The 18488-nt window shown below is 42.4% G+C and overlaps 1 protein-coding gene across 1 annotated transcript; it reads left to right on the forward strand.

Moving 5' to 3' along the window:
* Nucleotides 1–11068: 11068 nt before the first annotated feature.
* RPL26L1 (ribosomal protein L26 like 1) lies at nt 11069–17762 on the forward strand. Its single transcript, XM_007951652.2, has 3 exons — nt 11069–11236; nt 16744–16884; nt 17634–17762. The coding sequence occupies exons 1-3, from the start codon at nt 11069–11071 to the stop codon at nt 17760–17762; spliced, it is 438 nt and encodes a 145-aa protein (XP_007949843.1).
* Nucleotides 17763–18488: the final 726 nt, after the last annotated feature.

Raw genomic sequence — 18488 nt, forward strand, 5'->3', positions numbered from 1 at the left:
AGAAAACCCTATGAGGCAGTTCTACTCTGTAACACATGGGGTCATCATGCATTGGAATTGACTCCATGACAATAGGAATGGGTTTATATTGTCATTTTTAAGCACTCTGCTATCATCCAAAAGGTTGGCGTTTCAAACCTACCCAGAGGTGCCTCAGAAGACAGGCCTGGTGATCTGCTTCCGAAAGGTCACAGCCTTGAAAACCCTATGGAACACAGTTTTCTCTGACACACATGGGGGCACCATGTCAGAATGGATGTGAGGACAACTGGTTTGGTTTGGTTATGTCATTTTCAGGAATTCACCCCTAAACCAACTTTTTCAGTCATCTGATCAGATAAAGTTTGCAATGGTCTCCTCTTGTAAGAGCATCTGAACCAGGGATTACAGAGAGCCCATGGGTCGGGGGCTGTGGTTATTCAGATAGAGATGCCTCTCCTGGGCAGGCGCTGCCGACGAGGTGGAATTGGAGAGGTGCTTCAGTGAAGAGAGAGAAGTGCTGCAGCCCACAGCCGCCTGGGGTGGCCAGGTACCCCAGAGGGGGTGAAGCTGGGGAGAAAAGAGGTGTGGCAGTAGGACACATAAATGGCACCTGGGGTTTTTATTAATGTAGGTCACAAATTAATTTTTATTTCTTCCCCAAAACAAAGATATACATGTTCTCAGTGTGGCAGGTCACTGGTGATGATCATAATCCCTTCCTTCTTAACCAAAAGAACCCAAATCCACTGCCATCATCAATTGCCATGAGTCAATTCCAGGTCTGACCTTGTAGGACAGAGTAGAACTGCTCTTTAGAGTTTCCAAGATCACAAGACTGTAAGTCTTTTACGGGAGCAGACTGCCTTGTCTTTCTCCTGCAGAGTGGCTGGTGGGTTCAAACCTCTGGCCTTTTGGTTAGTAGCCTCATGCCTTAACCACCGCACCACCAGAGCGCCACTTTTTTTTTTTGGCAGAGGGGAGGAGATTGTTGTGTGTCAATTCTGACTCATGACAAACCCATGTGTGCAGAGCAGAACTGCTCGAGAGTTTTCAGGCAGATCCCCAGGCCTTTCTCTGGGTAGACACAAACCACCAGCCTTTCGGTTAACAGTGATGATTGTCACCATTTTCACTCCCAGGGTCTCCCTTTTTGGCAAACTGGTTCTTAATTTTGAAAGTTCATTACTGCTGCAGTAGATCAATGCAATGGCCTAGGAATGTGGGAGGGGCATGTGCAGTACAGAATATTCATGGAAGACCCTTCCCTCCTCACCAGTTGTCTCCTGTCAGCTATGAGATCATATACTTTATCCTGAACAAAATCAATTATTTTTATCTTACCTCTTGTAATGATAGCTACCAATGTTTGACCATTCTCCACCTGCCAGCACTAAGTGATTACTCTTCAGGCCTTCTCTTTCTTAATCCTTCCAACAATCCTATGAGGTGGGTGTTATCTTTTTTTTTTTTTTTTTTTTTAGGGAAGGGGGAAACACTCAGAGAGACTCAGTAATTTGCTAAACCAAAAAAACCAAACCCACTGCTGTCGAGTCAATTCCAACTCATAGCAATCCCCATTGGGCTTCCAAGGCAGTAAATCTTTACAGAAGTAGATTGTCTTACCTTCCTCCTGCGGAGCAGCTGATGGATTTGAACGACCAACTTTCTGGATGCCTTACCCACTATACCACCAGAGCTTCTTCAGAAACTTGCTAGTGAATGGTAGAATTGGAATTCAAACCCAGGTCCACCTGATTCCAGGATTATAAAGAATTGTACAGTTCTTCCTCAGTCCCCAAGATCATCTTAACTGTGTCAAAAGGGAAGACTGGAAATGGGAAATTGGGGCAGAGGGTACTTTTGTTTGTTTCTTTTTAAACATTGGGGCCTTGTTAAACAAAAATCTTTCAAAATCCTTAAAATGTTATTTTAACTACACAAATAATAGGACCATTGGAGGAAAATCAGAAACTGAAAAGCAAAAAAGGGAAAATTTAAATCACCTGTAATCCCAGTAATCAGAGATAACCATTGTTAACATTTTAGTGATATCCTTCCAGAAACAAAAATGAAAATATTAATGTTGATACTATAGTTTACCTTTTCCTCACTTAATAGACATCTTCCTATGTAATGAATATGGATTGTTATTTTTATTGACTGAAAGATGATAGCTAATAACAATACTGATCATCTGCCAGTAGCCCATGTGCATCATCTGCTCCCATCTCACACTATCTCGGTTTTCTCAACTGTCAGAAGGATTTTGAACAGATTAAATGAAATAATGTTCATAAAGCCATCGTTAGCACAATGACTGACACATGGTAAATGCTAAGCCTAATAAGGTTGTCAGCTGCTGTGGAGTTGGCCCCTGACTCGTGACAACCCCACGCACAACAGGAGGAAATGCTGTCCTGCATCGTCCCCATGATCAGTCGCAGATTGGACCATCATGACCCATGGGATTTACTTTTGAAAGTAGATCGCCAGACCTGTCTTCCTGGTCCATCTTAGTCTGGAAGCTCTGCTAAAAGCTGTTCAACATCATAACATGCAAACCTCCACTGACCGATGGGTGGTAACTGCCCACAAGGTATATTGGCAAGAAGTCAAACCTGGGTCTCCTGCATGGAAGCCAAGAATTCTACCACTGAACCATCAACATCCTTCCTGGTAATAAAAGAATCAATATAATAATAATTTTGTAACATTTATTAGGGAGCTCTGGTAGCGTAGTGCCTAAGGCACTTGACTGCTAACCAGAAGGCTGGCAGTTCAAACCCACCAGCCACTCCTCTGAAGGAAGATTGGGCGATCTACTTCCATAGCGATACCACCTCGGAAACCCAAGGAGGGAGCAGGGGTTGCTATGAGTCAGATCCAACTCGTTGGCAGTAAGTTTGGTTTTGATTAACTGCTTACTCTGCCAGACACTGAGCTGAGGGTTCGTTTAATCCAGACACCAAACTGATGTCCAAACTAAGGACTACTATCATTATTCCTAGAAGCTCTGGTGCCTAGAAGCATTTGACTGCTAACCAGAAAGCTGGCAGTTCAAACCCACCAGCCACTCCTCAGAAGGAAGATTGGGTAATCTACTTCCATAGAGATCCTGCCTCAGAAACCCAAGGAGGGGTTGCTTTGAGTTGGAATCAACTCAACAGCAGTGAGTTTGGCTCCCTCCAAGAACCTCCAGAACATTGGAGGTTCAAATCCACCAGCCACTCCTCGGAAGGAAGGTTAGGCAATCTACTTCTGTAGTGATACCGCCTCTGAAACTCTGTGGATGTACTTTGACTGTCTTGGGTTGTAATAACTGTCCCCACATGATTTCCCTTCACTAAGGAGGCTCTGTGCTCCTTGGGAGCAGGGACCAGATCTTCAGTACCCCTCACTCCCCAGAGCTCTTTCATGTAGCTCAGAACCTGCCTCTAAGTGCTATGTTGTTAGCTGTCCTGGAGTCGGCTCCAATACATGCCTACCTCCTGTGCAACAGAATGAAACATTGCCTGGTTCTGCACCATCTTCAAAATACGAAGTGGTGGCAACAAGGGACTTGAACATACCAACTATTGTGAAGATTGGCTCTACGCAAGTGCCAAATAAATAATGAGTACATTAATAAGCAAAAGTCCCTGGGTGGCACAGTTTGCATCTACTGCTTAGTGCCAACCTAAAGGTTGGCAGTTCAAACCTATCCTGAAGCTCCACAGAAGAAAGGCCTGGTGATCTGCTTCCATAAAGATTACAGCCACGAAAACCCTGTGGAGCAGTTCTACTCTGTAACACATGTGGTCCCCATAAGCTGGAATTGACTCGACTGCAATGGCTTTAGTTTTTTCTTTTTTAAGTCTATGAGCAAATGAGTGAATGTGTGAGTAAACGAGTAGGTGAATGACTTAATAAAGGAATGTCTGGATAAATGAGTGAGAAGGAATCAGTGAGTGAGTAATGACTGAACTTACTGGGGGCAGGCATGAGGCTGATGAACATTTAAACACTACCTTGAAGTGATGGGCTCTTCCAATGTCTGTGCACCCAGCTATGACAGCGTCTGCTCCTGCAGGGAACTGCCTGCCCGTGTTGCTGATGTGAAGTGACTTCCAAACTTTCTTCCTCTTCCTCTTTGACTTTCTTACTCTCAGAGCCTGTGCACACACACGATGAGTGGCTTTTCAGTTGCTATTGCCTCAGCACCTTGAACTCACAGATGGGAAAAGAGTTCTGGCCACTGTGGCTGAGTCTGAATCCAGAGAGGTCATCAACCCTGTCTGCAGGAGTCTGGAATGAAACCTAAATTAGGACCCTTCAATGGGACAAAGATCCCTAGTCAATCATGAGTATCAGTAAGTAACAAAAAAACTTCCTGCCATCAAGTCAATTCTGACTCAGCAACCCTACAGGACAGAGTAGGACTGTCCTATATGGTTTCTAAGGCTGTAAATCTTTACAGAAGCAGACTACCACATCTTTCTCGCACAGAGTGGCTGGTGGGTTCAAAGCACCAACCTTTTCATTAGCAGCTGACTGCTTTAACCACTGTGCTGAGGTGCCCTAGTGGTGCAATGGTTAAACTCTCAGCTGCTAACCCAAAGGTTGGTGGTTCCAACTCATCTGGCTCTGTGGGAAAAAGACCTATCAGTAAGTATACACCCACTCATCACTTAGTGACCTGGTTAGGTTCTAAAAACCAGGTGGTTATGCAAAAATGTAGGATAACTACATCATTACATAACTGCCAAACCACTGAGAATCATGGCCCAGCTAAGTTGACACATGCCCTTAACCATGTCAGCCAATGTTACTCTTGCCTGGCAGCTCGGTGTTTGTTACTGCCAGACATTTGTCGGTAATATGAGAAATAGATTTTTTACTATTATAAATGTGAAGTGTTGGATAATGAGATAATCAGTGAGAAGTAGCTGTACTGGTGTTTAATAATTTCACTGCCACATATCAGAAAACACTGAGAACTGGTGAGGAGCACAGGACCTGCCTGAATCTGGATATTAGATATTAGGCAAACACCATTCTCTCTGTATGTCCAGTCCCCATCTGTTAACCAACATCACAGAGTCTTCTATCCTGGATCTGGTGCGTAGGAGGCACTCAATAGATATGAATAGAATGGATAAATGAGTGGGTGGGTGGATGGGAGTGGTAGAGATAATAAATGTACCTCACATAGAGTAAACCCCCGGAGTCCCTAACTTGACACAGTGAAGGCTCAGAGCCTCCCCTTTCAACCCCTTCCTGTTGCTAAAGTGCCCAGTGAGAGACCTCCCCACATCACAGGTGTCTCCCACACAGTGGAGCCAGGACTAGAGACTTTTCTGACCCAGGGGGCACATCTCAGCCAGAGTAGTGGTCAGGCAGCACCAGACCCTCCACTGTCCCTGAGATGGGAAGAGGAGTTCTGGTACTGGGGGTGAAGAGAGCCAAGGATTGACATGGTGGAGGCTGAGGGGCCTGGCGGGTCTGGGTATAGTCAGGGCTTCTGAAAGTCTCTTGCAGAATTAAAAAAAAAAAAAAGCACAAGGGGAATGAGAGCCAGCCTGGTGTATAGCACGTGTTTACATCAAACAGAAAGGTTACAGTTTACGTCATGGCAAAACTCTGAATGTGAGGACCCTTGTGAACATGAGGCCCAACCTTAGGGCTCTCCTGGAGCAAGCCCCACACCTAGGCCTCTGTTTCTATTTGGAATAATGGCCGGCTCAATTTGAGTACTATGTGCCAAGCAGTGTTCTAAGCCTTCTATAGATTAACTAAACACAAAACAGATTGACTCACGTAATCCTCATATCAACCCTCAGAGGTGGCTACTAAGATCATCCCATTGTACAGATGAGGAAACTGAGGTTCAGAAATGTGGGCTCAGTCACCCAAGGTCGAGCAATATAAAGTGGCACCAGAGCATAACTATGGAAAATAGTGCCTAAGGCAAACACTGAAATTGTGCCCCTGTGCAAACATCTGACACCCATCTTTTAGACAACTTTACCATAATATCAGCTCAAAAATACACATCAAGCTCATAAATCTTTTACTTAACACGTTAGGGCACTAGATGAAAATGACAATTGCACCTTCCTCGCTTTTACTGATGAAAATTGGTCCATGATGTGCTGAGAGTCCTTTTTTTTAGTTTATTTTCTTTCTACACTCAGAAGAGCAAGATCACACAGTCTGCCTTGACCCGTGGAGACTCTCAAATATGAAAATACTAGTTTTAACTTACTGAATGATCTCTCACAGCTGGCAGTGAAAACTGATGGTAAAAAGAAACTGCTCAAAAATAAATGAAAAATTAGAAATGATTCTAAATCTACAGATAGAAATCCAGAAGATTAATACTAAATTGTCAGAAATAGATAACATAGTGAAAGGGCAAAGGAGTAGAATTGATGCAACAGAAGACAGAATTAATGAGATTGAAGACAAATACCTGAATTCTTTGGAAATGAATCAATCAGAAAAAAGATCAAAACAAAATGAAGAAAGCCTAAGGATCATCTGGGATACCATCAAAAGGAATAAACTACGTGTAATTGGAATTCCAGAACAGGAAGAGAAAAAATAAAACCACTGAGAAAATTGTCCAAGATTTGTTGGAGAACTTCCCTGATATGATAAAAGATAATACATCCATTCAGGAAGTTGAATGAACGCCCAACAAGATAGACTCCAAAAGAAAATCACCAAGACATATCATCATCAAACTCGCCAAAACCAAAGACAAAGTATCATGAAAGCAGCACAGGAAAAACAAAAAGTTACCTACAAGGGGCAACCAATAAGACTAAGCTCAGATTCTTGACAGAAACCATTCAGGTGAGAAGACAATTGGATGGAATATATAAAACCCTGAAAGAGAATAATTTCCAACCAAGAATTATGTACCCAGCAAAACTGTCCCTCAAATATGATGGTGAAATTAAGACATTTCCAGATAAGCAGAAATTAAGGGAATTTGTTAAAACCAGACCAACCTTACAAGAGATATGAACAGGAGTCTTTTGGACAGAGAAGCAACAACTGCCAACAACTGACCATTAATGCACATGATGACATTACCCAGAAACCAACCCAGCTATGGAAGTATCCAAAGTAAATAAGCCTATAAGATTGTAAACAGGGAAGCAGAGACATCAATTGACAAATGAGGACAATTACAAACCAAAAAAGGGGAAAAAACTGTTGTTACAGAACTTCTAGATGGTAGGGATGTCAAAACAACTACAAGATAGAACGGACTGTTCTAAACTTGGGAAGAAAACTATAAATCACATGGTAACCTCAAAGAAAAATGATAAACCTTCACATCAAAAAAGAGGACCAGCATAAATATTCAGCAAATACTAAAACAATAGCAATGAAGGAAGTGATAACACAATTCATAAACAAAATGAGCTTAGCATAGAAAATTATATGGAACAAAGAAATCGACACCACAAAAAAGCACATAACAAAAATGACAGCAACAAATATATATTTTCTGATAATTACATATCTGGCAAGAGACTTATCTCTAAGATTTATAGAAAACTCTAATGCCTCAACACCAAAGGAATTAACAGTCCAATTGAAAAATGGGCAGAAGACATGAATAGACACTTCACCAAGGAGGATATTCAGGTGGCCAGCAAATACATGAAGAGATGCTCACAATCATTGGCCATCAGAGAGATGCAAATCAAAACAAAAATGAGATACCGTCTCACCCCAGCACTGATGGCAAAGTTCAATGAGACAGAAAATAACAAATGTTGTCAGGGATGTGGAGAGATTGGGACTCTCATACACTGCTGGTGGGACTGTGAAGGGATACAACCACTGTGGAAAGCGGTATGGTGATTCCTCAGAAAGCTGGAATTGGAGATACCATTTGACCCAGCAATCCCATTACTAGGTATATCTCCTAAAGAAGTGAGAGCCAGGACAGGAACAGATACATGCACACTCATGTTTATTGCAGCACTATTTACAATAGCAAAAAGATGGCAACAACCTATGTACCCATCAGCGGAAGAGTGGATGACCAAACTGTGGTACATACACATAATAGAATGCTATGCAGCACTAAAGAATAAAAATGTAGAGTCTGCAAAACACTGCATAATATGGATGAACTTGGAAGACATTATGCTGAGTGAAATAAGTCAATCACAGAAGGGCAAATACAGTATTAGTTCATTGTTGTGGAGGGCCAAGGAAAGGTTTCTATATGGAGGGAAACTTTCTTTCTTGGTGGCCAGAGGTGGGAGGGGAGGGGTGGGGAGGGAACACTGCAAAAAAAAAAAAAAAATGCATTGACCCCTGTCACTTTAGTTTTGTATATTTCACTGTACATAAATTATATTTCAATAAAATGCATTTAAAAAAAAGAAAGAAACTGCTCAGTGGCACCCCCTTCAAGCAGTGCCCAGGGCATGTGCCATACCTGCCATACCCTAGATACACCTCTAAGCGGCACTGGATTCCAGGTCTGATGCTATGACCCCAGTGCTTCCAACAGGGTTACAAAAACTGGAGAGGGTGGGAGCATTGCAAAATCAGGTGGTTGGTTCATCGAAATCCTCAAACAGTGGTGTGCCTCAAAGTCTCTGGGGGTGGGGAAGAAGGTCCTTGCTTAGAATTCAGATTCCCTGGTCTCAATCTTTCACCTGGTTCTGTAGGACTGGTGGAGCCTAAAAAATCTGCATTTTGAACAGGATTTTTGGTGATTGTTAAGCCTGCTGCAGCTAGCATTTGGAGCAACATGATGTTTAATTAAAGCACTCCACCATGCCTAGATGACCTCTGCAGTCTTCTTTGTGGACGGTAGTGGGCAAAGAAGGACTGTGGAGCTGAAGAGAGATCGTTGGTGCTGTACCATCAGAAGAACATCAGTAATCCTCTATTGCCTAGCAATGGAGGAATGGATAAACAAAATGTGGTATATACATACAATGGAATACTACTCAGCCAGAAAAAGAGATGAGCATGGATGGAGCTTGAAGACATTATGCTGAAGTCAGTCACAAAAGGAAAACTATTGTATGATGTTATTTATATAAAAAGACAAGAATAGGCAAAATATAGACACCAAAGTTCATGAGTGTTACAAGGGGCAGGTGAATGGCCAGACTTTGTCTCACCTACTTTGGTCATGTTGTCAGAACATGGACCAGTCGCTGGAGAAGGATATCATGCTTGGTAAAGTGGATAAAGTGGTCAACAAAAAAGGGGAAGGCCTTAATGAGATGGATTGACACAGTGGTTACAACAATGGGCTCAAGCATAGCAAGGATTATGAGGATGGCACTGGACAGGCAGTGTTTTGTTCTGTTGAACACAGGGCCATTACAAGTCGAAGCCAACTTGATGGCACTAACAATAACAAAGGGCAGAAAAAAGGAGGGTAAAAACAAAACCAAACCTATGCTATCAAGTCAATTCCAACTCATAGTGATTCTATAGGACAGAGTAAAACTGCCCCATAGGGCTTCCAAGGCTATAAATCTTTATGGAAGCAAACAACTTCATCTCTCTCCTTCCTGCAAGAGCAGCTGCTGGTTTGAATGGTCAACATTTTGGTTAGCAGCCAAATAAATGCTTTAACCATTGTACCATCAGAGCTCCTTAAAACCCCTGAAGCTAGTGCCCTGAGATAATCTTTAAACCTTAAACATCCCCAGAAGTCTCTTCTTAAAACCAAGCAACTGTCTAGTAAAGAATTTCTGCTTTGAGCATTATGCTCTTTTAAGAACTACCTATATAGGATAAAATTGACAACAGCAAGTTGAAAGATGAGATAGGAAATTTAGGGGCAGTGAGTTTATGTTAATCGAAAAGAACTCAGAAAAAGAGGGTGAGGATGATCGCACAATTGAAGAATGTAACCGAACTGTACATGTAGAAATTGAATTTGTGTATGTTCTACTGTGTATATTCTCAACTATAGACACACACACACACATATGTGTGTATATACTCAACTCACTGCCATCAAGTCAGATCCGGCTCACAGCGATCCCTCCTTGGGTTTCCGAGGCAGTATCACTACGGAAGTAGATTGCCTAGTCTTTCTTCCGGGGAGTGGCTGCTGGGATTTGAACCGCCAGCCTTCTGGTTAGCAGTCAAAATGCTTTAGGCACTATGCCACCAGAGCTCCCCTGTAGTCTATGTATGTGTGTGTTTGTATGTGTATATATTTATTTATTTTATTATTTTATTTTTTTAAAAGAACCTTTATTGTAAACCCTGGGAGCTCTGGTAGCGTGGTTTCTAAGACATCTGACTGCTAACCAGAAGTCGGCCAGTTCAAACCCACCAGCCACTCCTCGGAAGGAAGATCGGGCAATCTACTTCCGTAGTGATACTGCCTGGGAAACCCACGGAGGGGTCGCCACGACAGCAGTGAGTTTGGTTTGGTTTTGGTTATTGCAAACCCTACAAAAGTACGCTCCTTCTCGCTAGCGGAGCCATCTGAACGAGGCATCGCGCACCTTCAGCCGTGAGGAATGAGGAGCTGCAATTCCACTCCGAGTCTCGGGGGGGTGCCACTCTGTCTCGCTCCGACGGAAATTGGGCGGCGGCAAGGCAAGGCCTTACGCGCCAAGGCAGACTCATTTCCGGCCCTGCGCGTGGAGGAGCTAAAGCCGTCTGACGCCGGGAGAGTAGAGGTCGGTCATTTCTCAGATTCTGAAGCCCTTCGCCCTACAGGACCTTTACCGCGTGCCTCTCTAAACACGCTCCTCCAGAAATCTCTCTGCGTGACTCCTAGTGATCCTCAGCTATTCTTCCCCAGCCTGAGCATTTCTCCCCTACGTCAGCCTCGAAGGCTTCATTTCGGCCCTCTTCCCCACGGTTGCTCTAGTCAGGCACGCATCCCTCCCCCTCCCCACCTCGCTCCGTGTAACCGCCTGATTACTTACATCCCCCATTCTTCTTCTTCAAGCGCCTTCTCTCAAGGCCAACTTCCCCCCTGAAGCACCGATGCGGGGATAGGAAGGGATGGGATACAGGCCTTTGTACCCCACACACACACTCCCATGGGCCCCTTACTTCCCTCTATCACCCCTCTTTGCAGACAGTCACCATGAAGTTCAACCCCTTCGTGACCTCGGACCGCAGCAAGAACCGCAAACGCCACTTCAATGCGCCCTCGCACGTGCGCAGGAAGATCATGTCGTCCCCGCTCTCCAAGGAGCTGCGGCAGAAGTATAATGTCCGCTCCATGCCCATCCGCAAGGACGACGAGGTCCAGGTGTGTCTCTCTCGGCCCTGTTACCCATCTGCGTGGCCCTCGGGCACTACCTTTGAGCACGTTGTGCGCACTTGATTTTAAGGCCATCTCTTATTTAGGAGTCAACAGATTCACAGGTCTTCAGGACCCTGACATGAAACAAATGTGTGACCCTGCAGATGGGGTAGACCAGAGGTGGGGCCCAGGGCCACCAAAGAGTGCCTGCCCTACTTAAGATCATGAAAATATTTAAAATTAAACCGTTTAATAGTTATCTTAAAAAAGAAAAAAAAAAAAGTGGTATGCTAGCCACATAAAAATCTGCCTGCTAGTTTGCCCGGTATTGCTCAGGAAGGCTCTTTGAATCAGGCTTGGCAGGGGATGGTGCTGTAGCGAGAGTAGTGTTTTGGAATCATTGAGTTTACTGAGATGGGTTTGTGTAGGTTAGGCATGTGATGGTATTGGATTTGGTGATGAAAACACAGAAGGGGCAACAAGTTAGAGGGGTGAGATTAAGAGTGCAGCCCCTGTGCCTCAGATATTGCGGGTTCAGTTCCAGATCACCATAATAAAGCAAGGCATGTGAGTTTTTTGGATTCCCAGTGCATATAAAAGTTTGTACTATACTGTAGTCAATTAAGTGTATGGTAGCATTCAGAAAAAGTTTGAAATGTCATGAGAGTTACCAAAATGTGACACAGAGATACGAGTGAGTACATGCTATTGGGAAAATGGCACCAGTAAACTTGATTGATGTACGGTTGCTACAGACCTTCAATTTGTGGGAGAAAAAAAACAAAACAGCAGCACTATATCTGCGCAGTCTGATAAAGCAGAGGTGTGCTAGTATAAGTCCTCTATTCTCTAACTAGAGGTGGGTGATTCAAACCTACCGGGAAAAGATGAGGCAGTCTGCTTCTGTAAAGACTTACAGCCTTGGAAACTTTATGGCAAAGTTCCACTATGTCTTACAGAGTTGCTGTGAATAGGAATCAACTGAATGGCAGTGGAAGTGATTGGGAGGGGATGGGTAGGTAGGCAGGGGCTAGATTCATCCCTTGAATGAATATTTATTGAGCAGTTACCAGTCCTCTAGACACTAGTAGTGAACAGGACACATAGCCCCTTCCCTCATGGAGCTTACATCTTGGAGCAGGATTTCCCAACCTCAGCACTATTGACATCTTGGAACCCATAATTCTTTGTTATGATGGTCTGTCCTGTACATTGTAGGATGTTTAGCAGCATCCTGGTCTCTCCCCATTAGATGCCAGTAGCATCCCTCTCCAAGTCCTGACAACTAAAAATGTTTACAGACATTGCCAAGATCTCCCTGGGAGGAGGAAGGCCGAACTCACCCCACCCCAGTTAGCAACCATTGTTTTAGAGAATGAAATGAGGGGTAAGGGCTTTGGTATATCTTCTGAGCCATTGGGACTCTTTGAAGGATTAAGGGATATGTTTAGGAGGAAGAGATTGGAATCAGAAGAGACAGAACTAGAAAATTTGGATTTTCTTCTCCAGCCTCATACTTTCTCCCAGTTACTACTCTGTTCCTCATTCATAGCCTAGCTCCTCAAAAGAGTTGCCTACACCTCCTCATGTCCCATTCACTTTTAGACACACACCAGCCAGACCTCTGTCCCCCTGCTTTCCGGAAATTGATTTTAGCTGAGCTCACAAATAACCTCTTAATCAGAATCCAGTGCACACACTTGATCTCATTATACTTGACTTTTTCAGCAGCATTTGGCATAGATGGCACCACTTTACTTCTTGAAATTGTTTATTTTTTTGGCTTCTGTGATGCTTTAGGTTCATACTTCTGACTTTTCAGATTCCTTTGCTACTGTTTGTTCTCTCTGTGATCCCTAAATGCAGGAGTTCATGAGAGCTTGAGCTTGAGCTTGGGCTATAGTCTCTTCTTACTGTGTATACTCTACCTTGGTGATGATATCTACTCCCAGAGCTTTAAATGTCTCCATTGTGCTAAGAACTCCCTTTTATGTCTAGTCCAAACCACTTTTTGGTGTACAGACCTGACGATATAACTAACTGCCTGCTGCTGACCATCTCTATTTAAGTATCTCATGGGCATCTCAAAGCTTCTTATCCGAGAGTACTAATGATCCTAACACCCCTACTGCCTCCAAAATCTAATTTTAAAAATAACCAAACTCATTGCCATTGAGTTGCTTCTGACTCATAATGACTCTATAGGACAGAGTAGAACTGCCCCATAATCTTGATGGAAGCAGATTGCCACATCTTCCTCCTACAGAGTAGCGGGTGTGTTTGAACCACCTGCCTTTCCAAGGGCTCCTCAGAAATCTGATACTCCTCCAAAATAAACCTTCAATCTGACTATTTCCCAATTTACTATGCCCTTAATTCAAGGCATCACCATCTCTCCTGGATTATTATAATGGCCTCTTAAATTCTTCCAGCTTCCACTCTTAGCCCACTGTTCATTTGCCACAGAGTGATACTATTTACAAATCAGACCCTCCTTAAACCATCCATGGTGCTTGATGTGTTACTGTAAAATCTGAAATTGTTGACTACAAGACCCTGTGTGATCCAGCCCTGGTCTACCTCTCTAACTTCATCTCATCCCAGTCTTTCCTCCTCATATTCTACACTTCAGCCACACTGCCCCTTTCATGTCCTCAGGTAAGCTTGATCTTTTCTCCCAGAGTCTTTGCCCAGAATGTTCCCTCTGCCTGGAGTATCCTTCCTTTTCCCCTTCACCTGGCTAACTCCTGCTCATTTTTAATCAGTTCCTCTGAGAAGCTTTGAATCAAAATCATAGAATAGTCTCTTTTATTTTTCCTTCATGATAATGGACATAACTTGAGATCTTTGTTTTTTAATTGAGGCTTAATTCACATACAATAAAGTATACCCATGGATGAGTTTTGACTGATGTAAAACTGTGTAGCTACCACCCTAATGATATATACATCATTTTTGTCATCCCAGGAAGTTTCCGTGTGCCTCTTGCACTCAATGATCCTATCCTGGATATTTGTTGGTTAACTGTTAACAAACAAACCCATAAGATTAAGCTCCATGAGGCCAGAGGACTTGTCTGTTTTGTTGCCCTGCTTCAGTGCAGAGCCTAGTACATAGCTGGGGTCAGTCAATATTTCTTAAATGAATGGAAAAAAGTATTGACTGACACATATAGAGAGTAAGGTAAAGAAGGAGATGAATAGAGCAGAAGGAGTGGCCTTTCCTTTTTAGATATAAAGAAACTGAAACTCAGAAAGGTTAAATAATATGGAAAATGAGTGTCAAAGCCAGGAATATACTTGCTGAAGCCAAAGACCACACTCTGATCCCCTTTGTTGTTGTTGTTATGTGCCGTCAAGTCGGACCAACTCATAGTGACCCCTCCTTGGGTTTCCAAGGCGATATCACTACAGAAGTAGATTGCCCAACCTTCCTTCCGAGGAGTGGCTGGTGGGTTTGAACTGCTAGCCTTTTGGTTAGCAGTGAAGTGCCTTAGGCTTAGCTACCAGGGCTCCCCCCTGATCCCCTTTACCAGGAGAATACTTAGAGTCTTCTGAATCTTACCTACCTCTTTCTGAGTAAGTGACTGTTTTCCTACTTTACAGAGGAAATTGAAGCTATCAGCCAAGAACTCTTTGAACTCCTGGCTCCATACTCACCAACTTATAATAAAAAGTGAATCCTTGTTGAATCTAAAGCTAACCTTCTGCTACTGTTGCTTCGGTCTTCTCTTCTTTCAGAAATCCTTCCATTTGTCATCTTGTTTTCTCTTTAGCTTCTCATCAGCATTTAAATACATTCATGGTTTTCTTTAAAAATAAAAAATTTTCCCTTAACTACATGTCCTCTTTCCAGCCAAGCCCTTTAGGCTTGTCTTTTCTAATTTGGCTGACTGTCTTACCTTTGGTGCACTTATTGCCTTCTTTAAATAGCGTCCAACCCACCACTCCACTGAAAGTGCTTTTGCCACAGTCACCAATGATCATCCTGTCAAATATGTTTTATACTTATCTTTGTACTTGACCATCCAACACCATTTGACTTTCTTCTCTTGGCTACTATAACACCATACTCCCATGGTTTCCTGTTCTCTCTGGCTACTTCAGTCTCTCTAGCAAGTTCTTCCATAGTATTGGCTTTTCTCCAATTTCTGTATTTTCTCCTCAGAACTCCCTGAGCAAAGTCAGACTTTGAATTGCTATCTCTGTGGATAACTCCCAACTCTCTGTTGGTGGCCCAGTTGGTCTTCCAACTGTGCATGGAATTTTCTACTATAGTGTCCCCCAGATGCCTCAAATTCATCATGCTTCAAACGAAACTGTTTCTAAGATTTCTTCTATATTCTGTTTCTCTGGGAAAGGCACATCTGTTCATCCAGTTGCTCAAGCCACATTCTGGGTATTGTCCTTGCCTCATCTCCCTCCCCTTCTGGCCCAGTTGGTTTAGTCTTAACTCATTTCCCTCTTTACTAGGTCTAGTGTCTGGCCACTTTTCTTTATACCCGCTGTTCCTTGAGCTTGTTTTACTAACATCTGTTCTTTTGTCTTGATAGTTAACAGTGATTTTTTTCTACAGACTCCTTTCAAGTTTGCTCTGAGAATCTCTGGTCATATAAATAGAGTAGATTTTGAATGAGGCATGATTGTTTTCTTTTCAACTTGCCTTGGAAAGTAAGTTGGAACACTCTACGTAGACATTTCAGGATTCTCACTGAGAGAGTTCTTGTGATACTTCCTCTATACTAATTAATCAACATCATGTATATTTGCCTGTTCTTCAGTAGTCTCTTACCTTCAAGAAAATTATAATCTAGTTGAACCCCTTACCAGATAAATGAAGTTAATGCTTGGGCAGATTTTTTTCGTATGGAAAAACAGCCTACACGATCTTAATATTTTTACTCTTTCTAATTTAAAGTATTTGTGTATTGTAGAAAATTTGAAAAAATAGAATAAAATAATTATATAATACTATTTTCAAGAGAAAAGTCTTGTCAACACTTGGATATTTTTCTACTCTGTTGTTTTCTATGCCATATATACATATATGTTTTTTATTATGGTGAAAATAAAAGTTTCACAGTGTGTGTGTGTGTGTCTTTGTACTGATTTTTTTCACTAAAGTTCATATTGTGAGCATTTTCCTAGATGTTTAAATGATTGCGTGGCAGTCTCTCTTAGTATCATTTCTTTAGCCATCTTCTATATTTGGATCTTTACAGTTATTTTAAAATTCTTGCAATTAGTTCTGTTATGTCCATCCTAGTCCAAGGAAATTTTTTGTTCTTCAGATAAGAGAAGAAAATAATTCAGGTGAAGAATTTCCATCTGACTTAAAATAACACAAAACAGATTTAGATTTAAAAAATCATGTGACTTTTGCATGCTAGGATTAATCTGCTTTTGTACAAAAGGTTGTGTTTCCAGCCTGCATGTTCCTGATAATTAGCTTCCTCATTATAACATTCATGCATTAGAAATGAGGGGGAAATTCTCTGTTGTATTTTCTCTTAGGTGGTTCGAGGACACTACAAAGGTCAGCAAATTGGCAAGGTAGTCCAGGTGTACAGAAAGAAGTATGTCATCTACATCGAGAGGGTGCAGCGTGAGAAGGCTAATGGTACCACTGTTCATGTGGGCATTCACCCGAGCAAGGTATGGTCCTATTCTGAATAGTAGCAACAGCAGCGTAGGGTAACACTGCTGTCAGAGTTATTGAAGTGGTGGCACTATGTACCACCTCCCAGGTGGCTGTGGTAGGGCCTTTCAGAGGTGGGTCAGGCTGGCTTGATTGATTGGCTTAGTGATATCATCAAGGATCTAGATTCTTTTCTTACCTGTTTTATCTTCCTTGGTGTTGACTCCATCTTCAGGCTGGTGGCAAGAGGGCTCTAGGCATTCCAGCCTTACTTCTCCACTAGATAATGTCCAAAGAGAGAAGTGGGGACACCTAATCCTATGGCCTTCACTTCAACCTAGTAGAATGTGCTGTCTCTCCTTGGCACTCTCATTTTATGCAATATGTAATAATCGTTCTCTCCTTCCAGAATTTCAAATCCTTAAAAGAAGAATGGTTAGGGTCTTACTTCCTTAGTCTGTATTGTCCAGTAGCTAGTTGGGATGCAAATATTTTTAAAGCAGTGTATTTTTATTAGCTGAAGGAATAAAGCAGAAACACATTGGCAGTCTAATCTTTGCCCAACACAAATGATAATTCCTATCACTAAACTACCTAACTACTCTCCTGAGATCCTCAGGAATTAGAGGGTGGGGGACCAGATAGCAGAAGGACCCAAACCACTGTTGTTGAAGGAAGCTCTGCTATAAAAGATCATTGTGGTTATAAATCCTTTCCACTTAAAAAATAAAAATTAAAGATCAGCTTGTTTTCTCACTCCTAACAGGTAGTTATCACCAGGCTAAAATTGGACAAAGATCGGAAAAAAATTCTGGAACGCAAAGCCAAATCTCGCCAAGTTGGAAAAGAGAAAGGCAAATACAAGGAAGAACTTATTGAGAAAATGCAGGAATGAATATAACCTGTTGTGGAACCACAGTTTAACCGTAGATTTCTAGCCTGGTGTGTGTTCTTGGGAATTGTTTAAGATGTCTCTGAAACATTTCATTTCCCTCTTGTTTTGTTACTGTTAAGTGGCTCTGTAAATCTACCTTGCAATTTTGATTAATAATTTTATGAATAAACCTTGGAATTGTTTCCTAATGGCAAATGGTGTTAGCATTGTCTTGTAAATAAAATCCATCTTGTAACCAACTTCCCTTTTCAGATTTTTATATATTTAATCTGTTAAGCAAAATAACTGGTAGCATTTATTGCTCCTTCCTGGACCCTCATGCTGTTGTAGAAAGGACAGGGCTCTCTGGTCCCCTGGTGCAGAGGTTCACCACACTCCAGAGCAGTTCATGAAGTGAACTGGCCTACTCAAGGCTGGATCTCATGCTACCCTGTACTCCACACATCTTTCAAGTCTGACATTACTCTCTGGCCTTTTCCTCTTTCCCAGTTTCCTCTGCCTCATGCTCCAACCAAACAACTACACGCAGTACCCCGATCCAGCCTACCTTTCTCAAGGTCTTGACTGTAGGTCCCATTTTCTTGTGACTAAAGTACCCCCCTCTCTTCTGGAACTAAGAAAATTGGCAGCCTGTGAGTAAGGTGTGGCTCACAAATTTTATTTGGCTCTTACACTATTTAAAAAAATAAAAATTATATCACTTTCCAACATTGAAAAATGGAGAGA

This window comes from Orycteropus afer, unplaced genomic scaffold (assembly GCF_000298275.1).
Source record: "Orycteropus afer afer isolate SDZICR_OR568_19922 unplaced genomic scaffold, OryAfe1.0 scaffold00306, whole genome shotgun sequence".
Classification (NCBI taxonomy): domain Eukaryota; kingdom Metazoa; phylum Chordata; class Mammalia; order Tubulidentata; family Orycteropodidae; genus Orycteropus; species Orycteropus afer.